At 57.3% G+C, this 19,363-nt stretch overlaps 1 protein-coding gene across 3 annotated transcripts in view; it reads left to right on the plus strand.

Moving 5' to 3' along the window:
* Positions 1-19,363, plus strand: part of FOXP4 (forkhead box P4) — a 51,200-nt gene that overhangs the window by 20,783 nt on the left and 11,054 nt on the right. For 2 of the 3 annotated variants that reach the window (XM_062605595.1, XM_062605596.1), the window contains exons 3-8: positions 5,062-5,151; positions 12,181-12,303; positions 14,083-14,169; positions 17,628-17,775; positions 18,198-18,402; positions 18,650-18,754. In XM_062605595.1, coding sequence (XP_062461579.1) covers positions 5,062-5,151; positions 12,181-12,303; positions 14,083-14,169; positions 17,628-17,775; positions 18,198-18,402; positions 18,650-18,754 — 758 coding nt within the window. The remainder of the gene's footprint in view (positions 1-5,061; positions 5,152-12,180; positions 12,304-14,082; positions 14,170-17,627; positions 17,776-18,197; positions 18,403-18,649; positions 18,755-19,363) is intronic. The other variant, XM_062605597.1, reaches the window with a different exon arrangement.

Here is a 19,363-nt window from a genome sequence, read left to right on the forward strand (position 1 = left end):
GGGGCATGGGAGGGCTCCCACCGCTGTTGCTGTGGGAACGTGGTGAGACCTCCAGCGCGGTGACATCCTGCAGCCGGGCTGCAAAGCACCGCTCATCACCGAGCATTCATCAGCTTTTAACGTGGGGCTGGCCCCTTGCCCCCTGCCACGACGGGTCCCCCCCACCCCGGGACCCCTCGGCTGTGCACGAAACAGGGGCACCAAGCGATTGGGATGTTGCATCCCTGCAATGGGAGGAGGATGAGGGATGTGCCAGTTTGGGAATGGGGGTACAGGGGAGACCCATGGATGGGCATCGCACGTGGCCGTGTGCGGAGCAGGAGCTGCTCTCCCATGGTTTGGGTCTGTTCAGGGTTTCCTTGCGTCCCTGCAAAGAATCCCAGGTTCCAAGCGTAATCCCAGAGCTAGGGTTTAAACCATGGGGTGCAGAGGCTGCAGCTTCGGGAGTGCAAGGTGACTTGGAGCAGGGATGTCCATGGGGAGTCATGGGGAAGATCCCCGAGTGTGGCAGCTGCATGGTAGCCGTTTCCAACTTGTTATCCTATGGAAAAGGAGCCATCTGGAAAATCATCCTTTGGTGGGGTTTTATTATGCTAAAAGAAATTTCAGTTTATGGCAGGCACGTGTCGAAGAAATGTGAAGTTGTTAAACAAAAGTAAGACTTTTGTCTTTACTTTAAAAAGAAGAAAATTGGACTTTCTTTTTTTGGTAGTTAAAGGGGGGGGGCACTTCCTTGCCATGGCACAGATACTGTTCCATAAAGCATGTGATCACATCTCAAATATATTGTGTAATCCACTATAATTAGGGTATTTCAGATAAAATGAGACCGGAGCACTTAAGTGAAACTCATCTCTCCATAGGTGCCTTGATTTATACTTCCTATTTTACGGAGTACAAATGCAGGAGGGGGTTTCCCTTCTTGTTACTCTCTTTTTCCCTGCTGGGGTGGGCTTGTCAGGAGCATGTTCCTGGTGTTCTTCATTAGTGGGAATGGGTTTAACCCCTCGCCTGGCAGGATTGAAGAGTCAAGAGTGGAGGAAGCAAGTCCGCAGGCATTAGCGTGTGCAGCGATGGGAGTGCAGCCGGGGCTGCTGTCAGAAGGGCTTTGGGGGTTTTTTTGCCTCCTTCCCCTATGAAAAATTATGTCATTTTTGTGAATTCTGATCTTTTTGGAGCCGTTTGGTTCTGGTTAAGCACAGCCAGGGCTGGGCTGGGTGGAAGCGCTTCTCAATATAGCATCATTTACCGTTAATATCCAGCTAAAAATACCCGTGTGTGTGTGTTGTTTTAATAGCTCTAATTCTGGAATGTGACGATGTCATTTTTATGAGGCTAGTGTAAAATTATTCCTTTTTTTTTTTCTTGATGTTTTTTCATCCCTTCCCAACGTCTTTCTATCCTCAAAAAGGACAGAGGGAAAAGGGACGATACAGACTCTCTTTGTAGATCCGCTTGCTGCCCCATTCTTTGCACAGTTCTTGGTTTAGTGTCATTTTTAGGGTGGCTTTTCACTTGCTGGACATTAAAACCCCATTGCAGAGCTTTGATCCCGTCCAAGTGGAAAATCCCTCCCTGGGTTTGAGCAGTTCCCACCACAGGCCAGGCAAATCCGCTTTGGCCCCAGCACCATAATTATATGTGTGCCCTCGTAAACTGAAATACCTGGTGGGATGAGGGAGGTCAGGAATACCCTGGGCAAAGCTTTCCCATGGGATGGGATGGAATGGGAGCTGCTGTCTCTGCTCCTCAAGCACTTCCATCACTGGGGCTGGGTGGGATGGGGCGGTCCCCATGGAGAAAGGGATGTTTGTAGTGTTTGTCATGGGAAGCCAGCCAAGGGCTGGCCTTTGTGGGGAGCAGCCGTCACGGACAGGGGTATCCCCCTGGGCAGAGCACGAGTGTTTGGGGGAAGGATTAACAATAATCCCAGGTACACTGGGTGGAAGCTGGGTTAACAGGCTGCTTCCCTGCTGGAGGAGGAGATGCAGCAGGTTTACCCAGTGAACTGAAGGGATTTGGCATCCCCAGGGGGAGATGAGAATCCCAGAGGCTTGGGTACCCCAGAGTCCCCTGCCCTGGCACAGAAGCCTCTGCTCGCATGGGAGCAGCTCGGAGCTGGTCCTGGCAGGGTGGCTGCTGTCTGGGCAGAGCATTCCCACCCCTGGGATTAATCCCAGGCACTGTTTAGTTACTGACCCTTCCCTGTCCCATACAACCTGGTGTGTTACATGCCACCGTGCAGCATGGGGGCAGTTAGGGGCCACCCCCAGCAGAGTCCGGGTCTCCATCCTCTTCCTCAGCACTGAAACCTGCTGCTCTGGGGAAGGGCCAAGCCGACCAGCAGCAGCTCCTGATGGAAGTGTCTGAGGCATTACATACTTTTTTATGGGATAATTTGCTGATCAAAGGGAGCCATCCAGGAGCATGATGAATTTGACACAAGCCATTCGTTCCTAATTACGGGTAACGTGCTAATGGTTCTTGAATAACACCATGCAGCAGGATACGAGGTTTTACAGAAAAAGTCATTTTTTCCCCTCTGGTTCCCAGAGCCAGGAGGTGGAATCCCATCCACTCTGCAGGGCAGGATTGCTTCCTTCTGCTCTCACATCTCCTCTGCCCGAAGGAAAGGATGGGGATGGGGGTGAGCCATCCTTACTCATCCCTATGGAAAAGCTGCACCCCAGCTGCAGGCCCCTCTGCCCTGCAGGGTGAGGGTGGCGAATGCGGATACAGCACAGGGCTCTGCATCCCAAAACCGGGTTCTTGGGGTTCCAACTGCTTCATGCAACAGGTCTGCAGCACCGTGTGCTGCCAGGCACAGCATCCACAGGCTCAGCTGGACTTGCTGCCGGTGATGGGAAGGGATAGATGGATGGAGGGAGGAAGGGAGGAAGGGAAGGAGGGGGGAGGCCCCCATGTGCAATTGTAAGGCCATGTCAGTTTTGTTTCCTGTAAATCTTGTAATTTCGTGCTTCAGAGCACAACAAAGTGAGAGCCAGCGGGGAGTGAATTCAATTCCCCCCTGAGAGCTGCTGTGGTGGGGACACGGTGGCACCTGTGGCCAGCCAGTGTTTGGGGTTAGAAAGGGAGACACTGGGAGAAGTCCTGCACGGTGCTCGGCTTGGGCCCTGGCATCGTGTCTGTCTGTCCCCTCCTTGCTGTGTCTTCCATACCTGCTGCACTGGTGTTTGTTGGGCTGGGGCAGGGACCTGCCTCACCAGCTCGCCTGGGTGAGCTGCTCCTTGCAAACATGGGAGGGATTTCCCGTGGTGCAGATGGAGAACCAGATCCATGCAAGCCTCTGTCCATCGGGCACATGGCAAAAGCAGCTGAAGCTTGAGCAGCCGGTGTGCACCCAGGGAATGGTCCAGCACCCGTCCCTGGATGGGTGCCTTGGACCTGCTGTGCACTGAGCAGCGTCGCTTGAATCCCTCCACCCTGGGCTTTTAAAGGGAATTACTGTTTTCATTTCAAAAAGTAATTAAAATATCAGACCTTGAGCTGTCATAACTGTCACATAGTTTTTGTGTTCGCATTACCCATGCACATCTATTACTGTTAATAACAGGGAAATAACATGCCTGTGGAGAAATGCGCCTGTGTCAGCTCCAGGACGTGGACCCCGGGCTCGTGCCATCAGGGTTCCCAGCAGCAAATTGCAGGGTTTTGTCCTCAAGGATTTCATGGTTTAGAATCGTTTGGATAACGTGAGTTTGCAAGTTGAGAGGTTGGGCAGGGCTGGAGCATCCCCATCAGCGGACAGGGATGCTTGGGAAGAGGCAAGGGGCGCTTTGGGCTTTGGCTGCTGGTGGGTGCAGCCTGGGTGCATTATAGGAGTGTGATGTTAGGATCCCATCTGCTTTTGGAACTCCTGACCTTTTAGCTTTCTTGAGGCTGTTTGGTTCAAGGCATGTGGTGGCAACTGCAGCCAGGCAGGGCAGAGGGTGCCCTGTGCTGTGACTGGGGCACAGCTCTTGGGTTTGGGTTCCTTGCAGTGAAATGATCATGGTCTGGATCTGCTAAATGCTCTGCTCACAGCCTCCACGTTCAGCAGTGGCTTTAAAATCACCTCTGGTTTTCAAGTGCACTTCTAATGCCTGTCCACATGCAAGGAGCGGGTCGGATGGATTGATCCAGCAAACCCCCCCCGTGGGGCACAGCTCGGACAGCCTTCGCTTTAGGTCTGTGCATATTCTCTTCCCGAGCAACCCCCTGCAGAGAGAGGCACAAAATGGGACCTAAACCCCAGCCCTTCCATGGAGCTTTATTCCTTCTCTTGCCTCCTGATTGAAGCCCCTGGTTTGGGCCACGCTCGCCTGTGGCCAGCTCCTTTCTCTCCATTGTCTCTTTGCAGGACACTGGCCATGGCTCGCTCATGGCTGCTTGTGTTTCCACAAGTGGTTTTTATCCATTCACGTTGGTTTCTCCCTCTTTTACCTGTTGCAAACCATCCCAGCGAGGCAGCTTCATCCTGCAACCAAGTTAAGGAAACCCTGAACTCTTTATAGGCAAGCACCCATAAAAATAAGCAGGTTTTGTCTTGGTCGCTTGTGTGAGTTCCTGACCTCCTCCTGCACCACTGTAAACTCCATGTGGATGTGTTCATGGGTTATTAATTCAGGGTGGAATCCTGCACTTGGCCTGAGCTGAAGCTGGGCAATGAGTGGGGCTTTTCTGGGGCTCCGGTGTGGCAATCTGATGTAAAGTTAAATAGAGATAGGAGCTTTAGATGTAAGGAACAGCGGCTGCAGCAGGAATGTCCTGGTGGCTCCATGCAGAGGGGAAGTAAATCAGGGAGCAAACCCCTGCACAGGACCTTTGGTTGGGTGTTGGCTGTGCTGAAAACCTGCTGAGGCACAAGGATGCTGGAGATGGAGAAGGGCTTTTGGAAGAGGATACTATTGCCCCCGAGCTCCTGTGGCCCTTAGTGGCTCTGGGGTTGGAATGCTTGGTCTGTAATGGGATGTTCTGGTCATGCCCTTCTCATGCATCGCTTGAGGAGGAGGATGAGGCGGGCTGCCTTCCTCCTGCCCACCCGCTGTGTCTCTCTTGCAGGCTCTCCAGGTGGCACGCCAGTTCCTGCTGCAGCAGGCCACGGGGCTGAGCTCCCCCAGCAGCAATGAGGGCAAGCAGCCGGCGGTGCAGGTGAGCCCCAGGATGTGTGTGTGTCTTCCCCTTCCCCATCACCCCTTTCCCAGGAAGGGCTCAGCTGCAGTTGGATGCTGTGGGAAAGCGCACGGGCAGACGCACATCGCCTCTGGCTTCGGGATGGCTGGAACACACCAGGAGCCCCCAGAGAGTTAAATTCTCTGTAAACCTCCAGATATCTCTTCTTTTGGGGGGGTTGTGGTGTCCCCGTTGTGTGCTGAGGTGGTGGGAAAGGGTGATGCGAGGGGAAGGCTGGCTCCAGGCGAGGTGAGGACTGGGGAGAGAAGGTTGCTGTGTGCCCCCCATCCCTTGGGATGGCATTTGTAGAGTTTCCCAGGGTCGGAGCACCCCAGGATTGATGCTGTGTGTGGGTGCAAGACAGGTTCTGTGTCATAGGACAGGGCAAAGGCCCATCTAAGGTGGGGGTTTTATGGCACTGGCAGGAAAATGGGTCTTCAGGTGGATGCAGCACCCTTGGGTGGCATCCAGCTCCCATATGAGAGGGGGGACCTCCCGCTTGCTGCTCTCCTCTGCCAAAGGGAAGGGACAGAAGAGGGATGTGAACCTGGGGAGCGGGGGAGGCAGAAAGAAGCAAAGCCCTAAGCGATGGGAAGTGCCAATTTAAATAGCTGTGTGGAGGGGCTCTCCCTTCAGGCTAATTAAATTTATCAGAGAACAGCAGGTTACTTTATTAGAGCCACGTGGGTTTAATTAACAAAGGAAAGTAATTAGCACAAGCACTCTCAGAGCTGGAGGTCCTGCCGATGCCAGGCTGAGCCGGCACGAGAGTGGGAGCCAAGGCTGGGATGGGACATCACTTGTCCCTCCCTTGGCTTGGGAAGCCAGGGCATGGCTGAGCCTCAGCCAGTGCATCCTGGTGCTGGGTGGGCTCCGTGCAGGGGTCATGGAGCCTGGAGCCCTTGGAAGCCCTGCTGGGATGGGAAGCAGGAGCCGGGTCCGGGCAGTGGGAATTAGTCAGGGCTCCCGCGGCGCAAACAGGCGGCTTTTTCCAGTGGTGCTGGCAGGAAGGAAATGCAGTCACTGCATGGAAAACGTCTGCGAAGGACAAAGGCAGCGAGGGTGAAGTCAGATTCCGGTAACCGGCGCCTCGCTCCCCTCCATGGGTGCGTGTCCCTGCCTGTGCTCTCCTGCCTGCGCTTCTGCCTGGCCCTCGCTGCCCCATCTCCATGCCCTTCCCTCGCTCAGCATCCCATTCCCGATGGCTTTTACTTCCTCGCCTCCCGTCCCTGCCCATCCTTCCAGCGGCTCTGCCAGACTGAACTGGATCTGCCTTCGCTTCCCCTCCTCCCCTTCTCCCTTGCAAAAGGACTTGTGAAAGTTGTAGACGTGAGTCAGAAATAGCTCATAACTCAGCAGCGACCGGCCTCTTCCTCCCACCCCGGCCCGGCCGGCAGCTGGAGCAGGATTTGACCGAGGGGAGATAGAGGATTAAGCAGACTCCTTTGAAAGGAAGTTTATCTAACGACAGCGTGGTGTGGATGAGACTGGCCAGGACGCCTGGAGGAGGAGGAAGGCTGGGTCCCCGTGCAGCAGCCGCTGGCTGGGGAGGGATGGGGGAGCATGGCAGGAGTGGGGCTCATTGCAGTGTTTGGGAGCCAGCCTGGGGGCTTGATTTCCACATTGCTTGGGTGTTTTGGGGCGATGGAGAAGATGTTTCAGTGGCCTCTCCTTTGCTCCCGGTCCCAGGATGGTCCCAGTGTCAGCAGAGAGCCGGAGAGCTGCGCAACCCCATGCACTTGCTGTTGCAGGAGCAGCTCCCCACCACCTTGCTGATGGGGATGGGACGTTCATGGGGCACCCAGCCAGCAGGAATACTAACAGCAGTCAATGTGTGCTCTGAACAAGCAAGGAGCTGCTGAGCTCAGCAGGGATCTTTGGGATCTGGGTTGTTTTGGAGCATCTGTCTGCCCCCAGATGCCTGGAGGTGTGTGGGGAGAGCCTCAGAGCTGATGCTCGAGCTACAGCTGGAAACAACCTGGAACATCTTCAGATGGGTTTATTTCTTTGCAACTTGAAAAGTGTTAGAAACTTGCCAACAAAGGGTTGCGTTGGAGGACTCCTGGTCTGCAGGGTGCTCCTCTCCTGTGGGAGCTGATCCCACAGGATCCTCCCGGCATGGGGAGATGCTGCTGGTATCCAGGGAAGCCACGGTGCGAGGTGCTGGAGCGTGTTTGAGCTGGCGTTTGCAGTGCTGGGGTATTTCTGGCTTGGAGGCATTGCTGAACCCTGGGCGCCCTCTTTGGGGTCCCTTCCCCAGCTCAGAGCCGGGGCTCTCCCACAGCAACTTGCCGAGGTTCAGAAGCCTCTGAGGTGGGAGAGGGGCTGGAGAGAGGGAAGGGGAGAGGAGTTTGGAGCAAACAGTGGGAAATTGCTTTTCTTTTGTCTGCGGCGGCCGGGGAGGGCAGCGGAGCGGAAAAGTGCATTTTGTTGATTTGAAACTTGAGTGCAATGGGTAATGGAGACAGATCAATACCAGCCCGCGCGCCTTCCCTCGCCCGGACAGAGCTCAGCAGCGCGTCCGCCGCGCTAGGCTTTTCCATTTGAACTCGCAGCACCAGTGTCGGTCCCTGGTCCCCCTCGTCCTTGCCATGTGCTTTGGACTGGCAGGGAAGCAGAGTTGTCCCTTCAGTCCCTGCAGGTTTCATCAGCACCCAGTGCCCGTGGAGAACACGCGGGATCCTGCCCCAAGTAAGGTGGTGCCAGGCACAGCATCGCCACTGCCATCGGCATCCCCCAGCCAAATCCCTTTCAGCTTCAGTGGCACACAGTCCAGCTATGGGTGATCATCCTAGCAAGGATGCATGTTGTGTTGAACGTCACAGGGATGGATTCCTTCTTTCCTTTCATGCGACATAGTCAGCGGTCAGTTGTCCTCCATGCAGCTACGTGGGTGCCCCCTCGCCCTGTGCTGCTGCCACCCTCACCCAAGGCAATTAATCCTCTTTTGTGAAGGCTGTTCAAAGGATTCATAAAAGCCCCATGGAGCTGGAGCTCCCATGCAGATCTGGGTTTGGTTTCTCCTCTGATGCTGGGTAGATTTTGGTCTGGCATCGCTGTCTCATCGCAGTGAGGTCTGGGCACAGCGTGGTGTGAGCAGAAGGGGTAGAGCAGCGTCTGGGTGGCCCTGTGCCACCCGTCAGGGTGTATAAACCCTGGCTGATGTGAGTGGCATCATTGCTGCCTGGCCTCAGGCATTGGAAGCTCTCGCAGATGGTCTGAGCCAGCAGAACCTTGGCACTTGCTTGGGGATGCTGCACACAGGAGGGGATGTGGGGATGTGCTTGCGTGCTTCGGCTGGGCTCAGGGTGGAAGGTTTGCTCTTCTCCAGCTGCAGCAGTGAGAAGTGGGTGCTCTGGAGGGGTATTTGCTCATCCCCTGCCCCTAAAATCAGACCCGAAGCTGCTCTCGGTGGTGGTTCTCCCCCCTCCCTGCCCTGTTCCCAGCTCCCAGATGAGCTCATTTGTTGCTATAGGTTTTGGATTTGAAAACAGTGTTAAACAAACAAGAAACACAGTGCAGACATGTTTGTTGTTGTGTCTGTTTGGGAGCTGGACCCCGAAATCAGATCAGAGACAAGGATGTGCAGTGCCATGGGCCCTGTGGGAAGCATAAAACACTCCAGGTAGCTGGTGTGCACCCACATGGGGAGAGGTTTGCTTAAGGCCAGGTTGGATGGGGCTTGGAGCAAGCTGCTCTAGTGGAAGGTGTCCCTGCCCGTGGCAGGGGGTTGGAACTGGATGAGCTTTAAGGGCCCTTCCAACCCAAACTAGGCTGGGATTCTATGATCCTTGGGTTTCCAGAGGCTCCCAGGTCATCCGGGATGGAGGGGATGAGCTCTGGCCTGTGCCTGCCCCAATGCAGGAGCTTTATGTGTGGTTTTAGGTGTGGACCTGGAGATGCTCCCTCCAGCTTCCAGCGTGCTCCCTGGGGACACTGGGGCTCCTGCATCAACCTCCCTGCATGGGTAATGCATGGCCAGGAGGTGACTGTTGATGCAGGGGTTGAGGACTGGTGATGGGGATATCCCGGTGCTGGTGCTGTGCCGAGCCATGGAACCAGGATCAGCCATGGGGCCACGGCTTCCCCCCGCTCTGCCTCATGGCTGGGAGCTGCAATCCGCTTCCCGTCAAAACAACGTAAAAACCCTAAGGAAAAGCAAAGCGAGAGCATCGCTCCGATGCTGCTGCGGCCGTCCAGCCCAGTCCTGTTTCTCTCAGCCAGCTTTGGCAGAGCCGCCCTGTGCCGAGTTTCCCTGTAACACCCATCTGCTTTTCCACCCTCTGCCTGGTGATGCCGGCACGCGGGGATTGCAGCAGCCGGGACCGCCTGGAAAAGCACCCCCTGGAGATGCCGCTCGCGGTGGGAGCCGCAGCACCGGGCTGCTGGGAGGCAGCAGAGCTGGGAGTGAGCAGTTGTGTGGGGTGGCAGCCGGCCAAGGCGTGAGTCAAACCCTTCCTGACGCGGTGTCTGGCAGATGCCAGCTCGTGACGCTGGGACCTGCTTCCCAAGGGATTTGCCGGGCGCAGCGCGAGTGGTGCCTGGGCAGGGGATGGATGGAGGAGGCAGCTGGGTACAGCTCATCCCTTGTGCCTCCTGTGTTGCTCTGCTTGGCACCCTTTGCTCTCTCTTGTGGTGTTGACTGCCTGGATCTGAGCTTTGGAGGCGACCGTTGCCCAAAAACCTCCTGTTATCCAGGGATCCTAAGAGAAGAAGAATCCAGGGAGACCTTAGAACTGTCTTCCAGGTGGCCTGTAAGAAATCAGAAGAGGGGCTTTGGACAAGGGCCTGCAGGGACAGGCCAAGGGGAATGGCTTTAACCTGCCAGAGGGGAGACTGAGCTGAGCTCTGAGGCAGAAGCTCTTCCCTGTGAGGGTGCTGAGGCGCTGGCACAGGGTGCCCAGAGAAGCTGTGGCTGCCCCATCCCTGGCAGTGCTCAAGGCCGGGTTGGGCACAGGGGCTTGGAGCAGCCGGCGCTGGTGTATGTGGTGACCGGCTGCAGTGGGTCAAAACTTGCTGTAAATGGGAATTTCCCCTAAAGAAAGTTCCTGTCACCCCTGGAAAACCTGAGCTGGGACAAGGAGGGAAATTGTTCACGTGGCTTCAGCATCAGTTGGGGCTCAGGTTGGTGGTGAAGCCCAGGTGCCCCTCACAAGAGCCAGCACCGGTTCACCCCATTCACCCCCTTTGGAAGCCACCACCATTTCCCCGTGTCAGCTCTGCATCCGTGTGCAGAAGGGGGGGGGGGGGGAAGCCATTTAATGCAGACAAAGGTTGTATGAAAATATAATTCTGCTTTTGTTAGCAGCCATCAAACTCTAAAAAGCATCACTTTTGTTTTCTTGTAACATTGTGAAAACCTCGTGTCGGATCGAGAGCTGGGGCCCTCTCGACTAATCGCCTCTCCTTTGTGTTTTTAGATTATAGGGGCAATTAGTGTTGTCAAAACCTCTGGCAATTCTCTTTGCTCTTGACAGGGTGTCAGTCCGCTGGGCGAGAAATGGAAGGTGTTATAACTCTCCGGTAATTAGGATGCCTCCGATTTGAAAATGCCAGCAAACGGAGTGGGAGCGGGCGCACGGAGGGGGTGGGAGCCCGCCCGGAGCGGGGATGCGGAGCAGCAATTAATCAGGGGCTCTCATTCTGAGCACGTTGCCAGCTGATGAATTGGCAAAGGGAAAGGAGCGGGATGCCCGTGCTCCTCGCACCGGCCTCGCGAGCATCCTCCCTTCCAGCTGTTCACCGAGGGCTTGCACAGCTGTCTGTGAGCACCTGAGCGCAGAAACAGCTTTGTCCCAGTGCTGGTGCCACGGAGCGGGGGGGCTCCCATGGCTCCAGCACCCCTTTGCTGGGGATGCTCCTCCCAGCCGGAGCAGGGGAGGGTGCCCCGCAGCAGCCTTTGGGTGTGAACATGCAGCAGTTAATCAATAACTGACACGAAGGCAGCTGAAGAGGGGGGGAACTGCCGGCCACAAATGAAACTCGGCCGCTGGCCATGCCTCCCTCCAGCAAAATGCCTGAGTAAACAGATAAGCCTTTGCAATCTCCCTTGAAGGTCAGTGTGCTCCAGCCTGGCACCCGGCACAGGCAGGAGGGACTGAGTGGGGCCACCCGGTGGTCCCGTCCCTGCTCTGTGTCTCACTGGGGGTGGCTGAAGGGGGGAAGCAGCCCCAGCATCACTGGGCAGGAGGGGCTGGCAGGCACCAGGCTCTGAATCCGGTTGGTTTCTTTCTCTTGTCCCTTGGTCTCTGAGGTCCTGCGACTTTGGGAAGGGCTTTGGGCTGGTGGGCTGGGAGAAGGCAGCATCGCTTCACCTGGGCAGGAGTGGTGGGGCTGGGATCCATCACTGACACCTCTCTGGTGCTTTGCCGCAGGGGTGTGGACCCGTGTGATGATAACCAAAGGCAGGGTATGTCAGGTTCTCCCCAGCCTTCCCTTTGCTTGGCATGGTAATTGTGAATTACTGGTGTCAGCTGGAGGTAAAGCTTTGATGTGTGTCTATGGAAAACCTGGTAACCTCTTCCTCCGTGCTCTGCTCTGCAAAGTTATTTGGGTGATCGGTATCTTCCCCGCTTCCCTTGGGGTTTCCCTCCTCCCTGCATCCTTCGGGACCTGGAGGGAAGGAGCAATGCCCTGCACCTTTCCCCTGCTCATGGAAGGGGAAGGGAGCCGTGGTTTGGAGCTGGCTGCCCATGTGCTGCTGGCTCCTCCTGACTCCCAGGTCCCCCCAGCTAAACTGCATTTAAAGACCCTATGGGCAGAGAGCATCCTGCCCCGGGATGGGAGGGAGCTCAGGGCTTAGGAAGCTTTGTCCCAGTGCCAGCTGCACCACGGAGCGTGTCCCTGTCATCACCAGTCCCCCTTGTGCCCATGTCAGTGGCCTGGAGGTGCCACTGGGGTGGGGGACATGGATGATGCCCCAGGGGGTGGGAGGCGCTCGCAGGCTGCTGGCATCAGGGGAGGGTTTTCCACGTTGGGAGTGGTGACGTGTGTGTGTCCTCATCGCAGGTCCCCGTGTCCGTGGCCATGATGTCCCCGCAGATGATCACGCCGCAGCAGATGCAGCAGATCCTGTCACCGCCCCAGCTCCAGGCCCTCCTGCAGCAGCAGCAGGCGATAATGCTGCAACAGGTAACGCTGCTCCTGGGCAGCTCCTTGGTGATCCATGAACTCTGGAGCTTGGTGCAGGCAGGCGGATGGGTCCTTTCCTCCTTGGGCTCCTGCATCCCCCATGTGTTTCCTTAGGGATTCCCAGCATGTCCAGTACCAAGGGATGAAAAGAGCTGCAGGTGCTCACAGTGCTGGCAGAGCCAGATGCTGCTGCCTGCAGCCAGGGTGTCAAAGCCCAAAAAGCTCCTGCACAAGGGCTGGTCTGGAGCTGCCCAGCTCATGGGGTCAGTGTGGGTGCTCTTGGCTCTATGGGACCCCAGGCAGAGCCTCTGTGGCCACTACTTGGGCTTTGGGGTCAGTGTCTGGGTCCAGCTCCAGTGCGTGGGTTTGTTTCTCACACCCCGCTTGGCTTTTCTTGAGCACTTGTCAAGTGTAAACTGAACAGGGAAGGAAGAAAAAGGAAGAGACAGAAAAAACCAAACCTCAGCTCCAAAACAAAACAGGTCTGCTTGGGTAAACACCTCCCGCCGGCGGGAGGGAGAGCAGGAGAAATCCCACAAGCATCCTCCCCACCCTTCCTCCTGCCTCCAGTACCTGTTTACTCCAAACAGGCTGATAAGGATTCAAGGTTGGCCCCAGGGAAAGAACAAAGGGTAAACACTACCCTGGGTGGGTCCTTCTGCAAGGCTCTTTGGAGCCGGATAAAGAAACACGTTTGACTGCAAATTAAACAACCCAGGCCGGAATAGCTCGCATTCTCCACCAGAAGAAAACCAAACATCACACCTCTCACCCCTGACCCAATGTTCCTGCAGCCCTGCTCGACCATGCTGCAGAGCCCTGCCTTTGATTGGCTTTTGGGTAAACACCCGGCTCTCCAAACCTGTCCGCAGACAGAGAGAGCAGAGCTGCTGCTGTCAGCGCTGTCAGCCCCGAGCTGATAAAGGCTTCCCGGCATCCAAAGGGGCATTCCTGAGCCACCACCGGGGGGGCACGGGATGGTGGGAGGGGGCTGCTGGGTACCAGTGACCTCCCGCTGCCTCCGGCCCCCCCCAACACCAGCAAATCCATCACCAACAGCTTAGTTAGGGGCCAGGCGAGAGCTGGCAGCAGGTCCCAGACTGGGACCCTCTTGGTGGCTCGGTGCAGGGCTGGGGTGGTTTTGTCTCTTCTGCTGGCCCCTCTGCTTTGCCTGGGTGCTGCGAGGGGCCAGGTTGCCCGTGCTTTTCCATGGTGTCCATGGGGCGGGATGCAGGTCAGAGCCCCTAACACTTGCAGGGTTCCACTGTGCAGACCAAGGGCTGTGGCTCCTCCTGGCCTCTTCCCAGCTGGGAGCCCCCCAGGGGTGTTTTGGGGTTCCACTGTGCCAAAACTGGTGTTTCTCCACTCATTACGTGCCAGAGCATCTGTCAAAGGGTTCACCCTCCTCCTGGTGGTTCACATTCCCCTTAGGACACACGGGAATTACTGAGCTAGGGATTGTGTCCCTCTTCCTTGGGGCCAGGCCAGGCCAGGCAGAACGGATGGCAGGTTTGGCTTGGTGGTGTTCAGGGATTTCACTTGCTGTGGGGATGCAGAGCCCTTGGGAGTGTGTCCCAAGGTTTCTTCTGCAGCCGTGGCTCCTTTGGAGAGGACTTTTCCTCTTAACCCACCGCCAGGAGCCTGCCCTGACAGCGTGGTGCCAGGCACTGACGTGGCTGCGGCAGAGCCGGTGCTGGGCATGGGGTAGTGCCAGGCAGGGAGACGTGACCAGGGTGTTCCTGCTGCTAATTTTGCTCTCTCCCCTCCCGTCCCTCCCAGTTACAGGAATACTACAAGAAGCAACAGGAGCAGCTTCACCTGCAGCTATTGACACAGCAGCAAGCTGGAAAGCAGCAACCCAAAGAGGTGAGCTCACGCTGACGGGTTCTGGGCCATCAGATCTGGCAGCAAATAAAAGGGGGCCCAGCACAAAACAAGGTGTGTGTGAATCCCAGCACGCAGGGAGCCAGCAGGGATGGGGCATGGGGACATCCTGCTCATCCCTTCCTGAGGCACTGCCCCTGCCAGGCTCTTGGCACAGCGTGGGTCCGGCAGCTCCTCCTGAGCAAGCTGGCACAGCAGCACCCTGGCAAGTGGGTGAGCAGGGCTGGTCAGATGGGAACCCAATCCAGGGCTTTTCCTGCTGGGAAAGGCAGCTCTGCAAGACCCAAACACCACATGAAACAGCAGCCATGCCAGCAAAGGCCTTTTCCAATGGGAGATGCCCCCAGATGACCAGGCCTTTTGCTAGCGGACAAGTACTTATTCTGGTGTCATTGCATCAGTCTTGTATAGCTCCCTTTACACAATGGGTTTTGCTCTCCTTTCCTTAAAAAGGACTTAAACCTTAACTCTCTTTTCAGGGAGGAAGTGTTAAAGCCCAGACTGCCCTGGGGTGGCTGCAGCGGGGGCTTCAGCAAAGCCCACACCAGCACAGGAGGAATGGGGTGGCAGTGGCAACTCTGGGTGGGATTAGGACCCACTCAAGCCTTCGGTACCCTTTGACCCAGGCTTTCAGTGCAGGATCTTGGTGTATTTATGCAGTGTGCGCAGGGTCAGGCTTTATCGGAGCCATCTCCAGGAGCTGGAGTAGCTGCTCGTGCTCCGGGAACGGGGGAGGCATAAATCTGAGCTTCCTCAAGGACTTTCCTCCTGGCCATGGTGATGTTATATTGCAGCAGCGAACAGGGATATAATTAAGCCCTAACAAAGGGCTTGCTTAGCGGCTTCCTGGTCTAAAAAGTACAGGTTAACTTTTAATTAAATGGTACAGAGGAGACAAGAAACTTATCCGCTAACAAAGTGAGTGGCTGGCAGGGCGGGAGGGGAATTAGGTGATGCTGAGGGCGCGTGTGCCCAGCTCCTGCAGCATCACCACCGCGTGGCTATTGAGATCACTGAGGGGATCTCCATAAGTGGATGGCAGAGCATTCCCCCTCCCCAGAGCACCCCAGCTCGGCTTTGTGGGGTCGGCTTCACCCTGAGAATTTGGGCAGCTGCTGTTAATGAAGCCTCATGCTGGGAATGAATGGTGATGCCGCTGCTTCCCCCGACAGCACAGGGAATAGCTGGCATGTCTGGGATGCCGCCACAGAGCCGCTCTTGGCTGGCGTCAGCTCCCTCATGGAGCTCCACAATGGTGTTTAATTACAGCCCTGCTGCAAGGTTTGTGAATTGGGCACCTTCTGCTTTCCCTCTGCTCGATTCCAAGCACTCGCCGTGGTGTCATTGGATGTCTCTAAGCACGGATAGGGATCAGCAGGTGGGAATGGCTTTGGTGCAGAGCAGCAGCATCTCGTGGAGGAGAAGCTCGGATCTCCCCAGGAGGAGCAGCACGGCTGGAGGTCCCCCAGTGAGCACAGGGAAGGGGAGAACAGGAAAAGAGGGAGCGCGAAGGGTGGGAATGTGTCGGAAGCGCCTGTCGGCAGCATCCTGTCCTGGAGGATGCAGGGGGTGCTTTGTGTCTGTGAGCTGGGGTGCAGGGAAGGGGCCAAGCAGGACAGCTCATGCATGCATCCCGCCAGGATGGGGCTAAGCTGCAGCACATCCCAGCCCATCCTGGAGCCTTTTCCTGCATTGGGGTGTGAGTATGAACCCCCAGCTCTAGCAGCATCCCGAGCATGGGACTGGGATGGCTCCAGGCCCTTGTGACAGGAGGTGGTGAAGCTGGGCTCTGCCATCCCACTCTTTCCCAGCTGCTTTTCCTCTTCAAGCCCAGCTGCTGCAAGCAGCATCCGGGTGCAGAGACCCCAATATCCCCTGCGTTCGAGGCCAGTGGGTCTCCATGTGCCTCTCAGAGCTGCTGGGGCAGGGAGTTGTCCCTCTGCCGAGTCTGTTGGGGTAGGGGAAGACAGGGGGGGGATGCAAGGGGCTGCCTGCTGCCTAACCTTGGTGTCAGCTTAATGAACTGCTCCTGTCAGTCCCGCATGTCACGCCGAAACTCCTCCTGATGTGCTCATAAATCAAAGTGACGGCGGCTCTTAGCCCGGTAGCTGCACCCAGTCATCTGCGTCTAATGTACGGCGAGCGCAGGCGAAGCACTGGACCCCGAGCCCCTGCGCTGGGACAAGAGGCAGAGTTGGGATGCAGGGGGGGTGTCTGGATGCTAAGCACAGGATCTGGCCCTAATGCAGAGCAGCCTCCTCTTGGGGGGGGGGAATGGTGCTGGGGGTCCCTTTGGGAGAGACCCAGGCAGCATTTGCCAGGAGGGGAGAGGAGCTGATGGAGTGATGGCCAGGGAGAGGTTTTGGATAAGGCTGGGGCTGACAGCGTCTCACAGCCCTGCCTTCTCCAGGGCAAACTGAGGCTGGTGGGTGGCTCTGCTCATGGGTGCACCTCTTCACCCGTCACACTCAGTGGGTTTCGGACGTTGCGGTCTTCAGGCTCTGTGGGGCAGTGGCAGTGGCTTCTCCCGAATCCCCCGCTGCTGCCAGCTCAGATCCTCCCGACCTGCACGCAGCGTCTGTGCAAACAGGGCTCTGAGGGGTTCCAGGGGTTACGGGGACGCCTGCCCCGCTAATGAGGCCGGGCAGGCCTGGGGCAGCTCCGCTCTCGGATTAGCAGCTGCCTGTCCCCATCCCTAATTGAATTCTCTCCCCTTCAGTTAATTCTCATGGATTTCTTGGTGCCTCCCCAGGGACTCGGCCTGTCTAACTAGTTTAGGGCCAGCTCTGCTGGTCAGAGCGCGGCCGGCTCCTGGGGATGGTGGGAGAGTTGCCTACTCCGTGTGTGCTTGTGACTGGGGTGAGGGTGATGGGCATCTGCTCCCCTGTGACCCTGTCCAGGAAGGGGCTCGTAGTGGTCATTTTTGGCAAATAGGAACCATTTCCCTGTTCAGAGGAGGGTCCTGTGCATCCAGGATGCTTTCTGGGTGCTGGCAGCCCCCTTGCTTTCAGTGATGCTCATGGGAGCTCACCCTGTGCTGTGGGACCTGCTCTAGTGGAAGGTGTCCCTGCCTGTGGCAGGGGTTTGGAACGGGATGATCTCAAGGTCCTTTCCACCCCGACCCAGTCAGTGATTGCATGACCCCGCAGCTGGGCTCTGCGTGTTCCGAGCCTGCTCTGAGCAAGTCCCCAGCTCCGCTCACTCCCTCTCATTTCAGCGCTTTATTTTTCCCTTCCCCTTTTCTTCCCCTCCTCTTCCGACAGCTCCAAGCCCGGGTCCTGCTGAGCCGCAAGGGGAGCGGCCCCGCAGCGTGATGGAGCACGCAGGGCTGCAGACCCATCGCCGCGGGCACCCCTCGCTGCTGCCATCATCCCCTGCGAGGCTCCTGCTGCAAGGCTGGAAATAACAGGCTCTGATTTCTCGCTTTTGTCTCCCGGCAGCCGTTAGGGAACAAGCAGCTGGCCTTCCAGCAGCAGCTCCTGCAGATGCAGCAGCTCCAGCAGCAGCACCTGCTAAACCTGCAGCGCCAGGGGCTGGTGAGCCTCCCACCGGGGCAGGGCTCCGTGCCCCTGCAGACCCTGCCCCAAGGTAAGGACCCTGCGGTGAGGAGCACGTTGGGGGGGCCCCACGGCTGCAGCTTCTCCCTGCTGCGGGTGAGGGCGGGCTGGGGACAGGCCTGGGTCACTGCTTTTCCCATCTGAAGTTTGGGAGCTGATTGCATTAATGCTGGAGCAGCTCGGGAGAGTTGGAGCTGGGTCATGTGCAGGGTCGGGTCCTGGTTTCCTCTTGCGTTGAGGTATGGGAACTGGGGTCTCCTCCCCTTTGGGGATGCTCTGCTGGACTCCGGGTGCTGCGGGCGCCTTGTTTTGGGCATCACGATGGGGCCGTGTGTGCTTGGCCTTGGGTGATGATTTCCTGGTGCTGGGTCCCAAGCCAGCCCGGTGCCTGGGTGCCAGTGGGCGCTGCTGCTGCTCCCCGCTGACAGTGGGTGCTTTCTCCCTGTGCCATAGCTGTGTGCCCCTCAGACCTCCAGCAGCTCTGGAAGGAGGTCACGGCCGCCCAGCCCGTCGAGGACAGCATCAAGCAAGAAGGTCTCGACCTCACCACCAACACCTCCAACTCTACCTCGTTTTCGGCCGCCAAGGTCTCGCCTCCCATTTCCCATCACCCTCTGCCCAATGGACAGAGCACCATGCACACGCCGAGAAGGGACAGGTAGAGCCGGGGCTGGCCCTTTGTGTTTTTACCCCAGGAGAGGTGGAAGGGGCTGGGATCCATCACCTGTGGGGCTGGGAACAGGGTTGAGAGGGTTCAGCCCACCTCATCAGTGTTTGCCTGCACTGATGCGCCCACAGAGGACAGGGAGACATCACCGTGGGGTCTCCTGAGAGCTGGCCCCATGCCTGGGACCGCTGGAGCATCGTGGCTCCTCCATCTGATGAGCCCTTTCCCTCTTCTGCAGCTCTTCCCATGAAGAGACCCCTGGCTCCCACCCGCTCTATGGCCACGGAGAGTGCAAGTGGCCTGGCTGCGAAACCCTCTGTGAGGACCTGGGACAGTTTGTCAAGTAAGTGCTCTGCTTTTTGAGGGAGGTCTTCCCAGAGGAGGGGGCAGCCCCGCTCTCAGGCCAGGACACGTGGGGCTGGTGGAAGGGAAACAGGTCCAGACACCCCAAAGCCTGTCCATTGCTGGAGAGGCCCATGCAGCAGGGAGGAAGCACACCCGGGGTTGCTGCTGGAGGAGAGGAGCCCCAGTGCAAGGGCAGGAGCAGGCAGGAGTCTGCAGCTCCCTCCTGGGGAGGGGGGCAAGAGGAGGGAGGAAGCAGATGGCAGCGCGGCAGCCGCTGACACCGCTCGTGGGCTCCGGCGCTGACTGATTAACTCTGCTGTCGAGGAGCCCTCTGCCAGCGTCAGGGTCAAACAAATTGTTTTCACGCTTCGTCAGAGGTTTACTTAATTAGTTCATTTGCAATTAGATCTCTTTGTAGCCGGGATTTTTAGCAAAGACATCAGAAGGAACTGACGGGCTTGCTTCCTCCTTCCCCCCTCCCCGTCCTTCTCTCTGGCTGGCTGCTCAGTGGCCAAGATGCACCAGAGTGCGCTTCGCTCGGCGGCGGTAAGGTTTGGGGGTGTTATAAACTGGTCCCGTCTGCTGCCACACACTCAGAGCTGGCTCC

This window comes from Pezoporus occidentalis, unplaced genomic scaffold (genome assembly GCF_034315485.1).
Source record: "Pezoporus occidentalis ecotype Australia unplaced genomic scaffold, CSIRO_AGI_Poc_V1 ctg92, whole genome shotgun sequence".
Taxonomy (NCBI): Eukaryota; Metazoa; Chordata; class Aves; order Psittaciformes; family Psittacidae; genus Pezoporus; species Pezoporus occidentalis.